At 39.5% G+C, this 3,209-nt stretch overlaps 1 protein-coding gene across 1 annotated transcript in view; it reads left to right on the top strand.

Moving 5' to 3' along the window:
* Window positions 1–3,209, top strand: part of LOC106530826 (sorting nexin-4) — a gene marked incomplete in the record, with an annotated part of 40,793 nt that overhangs the window by 21,833 nt on the left and 15,751 nt on the right. The window contains 2 exon segments of the mRNA XM_014026531.1: window positions 2,231–2,278; window positions 2,374–2,429. Of these exon segments, the coding sequence (XP_013881985.1) occupies window positions 2,231–2,278; window positions 2,374–2,429 (104 nt within the window).

Here is a 3,209-nt window from a genome sequence, read left to right as displayed (position 1 = left end):
GAAGAACCCGTCCAGAAGACCTATACAATTTTTTTTCTTTTTGCTTTGCTTCTGGCTTTAGCTACAGCTAAACGGGTCGGGGACCTCCACGCTCTGTCAGTGAACCCCTCCTGTATCCAGTTTTCTACTAATGACTCTAAAGTGGTTTTGCACCCTAACTCTGCGTATCTTCCTAAGGTGATACCTTCTAGTTACAGCTCTATGTCTATAGAGCTTTCCAGTTTCATCCCCCCCAAAAGAGGCTGCATCTTCTGTGCCCCGTACGTGCGCTACGCACTTACATCAGCCGCACACAGGATGTAAGGTCATGTGATCAGCTGTTTGTGGCTGTTGCTAACCCACACAGAGGTAAAGCTCTTTCTAGACAAAGACTCTCTCACTGGATTGTAGAGGCCATCTTGCTAACATATAGCAGCAAAAACCTTCCAATCCCTCTTGGAGTTAAAGCTCACACCACCAGGGGTGTAGCGACATCTTGGGCCCTTTTTAAAGGGGTACCTGTGAGTGACATTTGTGCCGTGGCTTCAGAGGTGGCTTCAGCCAGGCGCGCGAGGGCGTGCGTGTCCCATATACAACTGTRTGTTGTACTTCATTCCATTCCTTCAAGGAACCATGGTTGTATTCATAACCTTATGTTTTGATCAAAGATAGTTTATTGTAGGTGTCCTCAAATGTTGAATAGTGGTCTGGATCTGGTCCCAGATAAAGTCCTCTACCAGAGTCCTGGAAGACTGAAGGTTCTGTGTAGTAATTTCTCATTATTTTATATACAGTATTATATACGTATGGTGACAAATAAATATTTGGATAATTTTTCAAAACAACCAACATTCAATAACAAGTCTTTTAAGGCAGGTAAGAAATAACTTTTGGATGTAAAAACTTAAGATTTCTTAACATTTATTAATGGTACCTACATGGTCTGTCCTGTGCAGAATGACAAAATTCAAAATTTTWCTTAACTAAAACCTCTGTAACTTTGCTCCAGTTAATTTTAGCAGCATGAATCTTTGCACAGTCAATGTCCACAAGTGGATTAATGGTTTCCAAGAGTTTTTAGCCTGATTCTTTATGGTTTTAAATAGGTTATATACTGTTTAATGCAAAAAAAAATATTCAGGTGAGTGAAAAAAAACATGTTCCATCCCCAAAATCTCTAAAATCACAGCAGCTGTTTTACTGTTTACACTTCTGAWGAAATCTCCCAAGTRTYARCTTTATTTTGATACCAAGATTATTTAAGTAGAATTTGTAAATGCTGAGATACACACAATTACATTTTGACATGATTTTTGAGCAAAAACTTKAAKAAAACCCCTTGGGGCTTAAGAGGTAATTAAAGGTGATCTGTGCAAATGTATATTTGTATCAAACAAGCGACCCTTCTTGTTACTCTGTACCCGTTGTAGCCCTCAGTCTCAAACAGCTTGGTAACCCCTGATTTATGGTATTTCCCTAGCCTGGCCATTGYCTTCCTACACAGTTTAGCTCGATTCTAATCTCCCTTTGCAGCTCTGTCTGAGATTTCTCCCCTTGACATGGATTTCTCCTGTAGAATTTCAAGAGGACAGTCAGAGAACAGAAGGAGTTGTGAACGRTGACRTTGATTTTCTGCACTGTTTTAGTGTGCCTGTAGTTTAGCAATGGCAGTGGAGGAAGTGGATGAAGCCATTCAGTCTGTGTTGACAAGGCTTCCAAATTTAATCCAATTTTTCTCTCAAGCCTACAGCACTCATTTATAGACATCTCGTTCAGCTCCGTACTTCTCTCTTCCCACTAGAGGATGGTTGTTTTCAGCGCACGCAATTTCCTGTTAGCTTCTTAGCTTAGCGTCCTTTACAGTCCAGCTGCCACGCTGCATATGTCATGGTCAAATGTTAGCAATTGGGTAAGACCAGATCCAGTCGTTTAAATTTTTATCAGAGTCCACGCCTTCTTCAGCAAGAAATTATTTCTCAATAACCGAGGGTCTTGACTTWTACGAAGCAAAACGTAGAGCAAGGGGCTGGTTTTTACCAGGCTAGTATTTCCYCTGTCTGCCCTACAGTTTTCTTGTGCTTCTTTCTGCAGAGAAGCACTTACAATATAGAGAATATAGAAAACTAGATTGGACGTATTCTGGACCACTGCTAGAGGAAAAAGGTTTCAGGTTGTTCTCACTGTATTTTACCTGAAGATCATTGGTTTATGGATGCCTGTTGAGGTAGAAATGTGTTTCTCTGTGTGGCAGGAGCATGGCTGGAAGGAAATGGTGTATGAGACAGAATTCCAGGCAAAGGTACTGGATACTTGTAGAGATGTATTTTCTATAATCAGCAAAAYATATTCAATCCTTGTGATTCTTAAACATTTTTTTTATTTCTTCCTTTTCAGGCTGATTCCAGGCTCCGAGCTCTAAATGCCACCTTTAGGGTGAGAAGTCCAAATAAGTAAGTTGAGTTTGAAGCAGAGAATGGTTGAGTTTGATTTAAAATTTTAGTCGATAAATAATATTTCTGTCGGGTTAATTGTTTATCAAGGGACGCCAGTTTGGAAGAATGACAGACAGATGACGTTTGAGCTCTTTTACTTGCAAGAGTTGAAAWGTTTACAGACAGTACAGTCATTCCACTCAGCAAAGATGAGCACAGCTTGTTTTACTATAGGGGCACTTTATACTCATTAAGGCTAACTGAATGTTCAAACWTTCAATTACAGGACCTTGTCTTGTTAACAGCTTGCAGATGTCTTTGCAGGAGCCTCAGTTTCATACCTAAACTTAATAAGTTCATGATGCACAGTACAAGATGTAAAAAACATACACAGTTTCAGTTTTTGTTAATGGACTGTACTTATTACTGTACTATCCAACCAGGATACTCAAAGTGCTTCACACTACAATCTGTGTCCTCATTTACACATTCATTCAAAACTCTACTAGATCTCTCTACAAATCTAATACAAATAAATCAATCTATGGAGAATAATCAGTGCTGTAAATCACATTCAGTGCTGGCTCTAGCCATTTTGGTGCCCTGGGCAAGTTGAAGTGCAACCCCCCCTTCCCCCCGAACTATGTCCCACCCACCCCAATTTGAACCCTTAAAAACAAGTTTGACAGTGAAAGGTACTATGGTAAACTTTGATTTGATTTCAAAACCTCATTTTCAAATTTATCTAACATGTCAGAGCCTGTAGGATGATTTAAAAAACAATAAATAACATTAAAT

This window comes from Austrofundulus limnaeus, unplaced genomic scaffold, assembly GCF_001266775.1.
Source record: "Austrofundulus limnaeus strain Quisiro unplaced genomic scaffold, Austrofundulus_limnaeus-1.0 Scaffold564, whole genome shotgun sequence".
In the NCBI taxonomy this organism is placed as follows: domain Eukaryota; kingdom Metazoa; phylum Chordata; class Actinopteri; order Cyprinodontiformes; family Rivulidae; genus Austrofundulus; species Austrofundulus limnaeus.
Note: the sequence above shows the minus strand (reverse complement) of the source record. Positions and strands in the feature narration are given on the sequence as shown.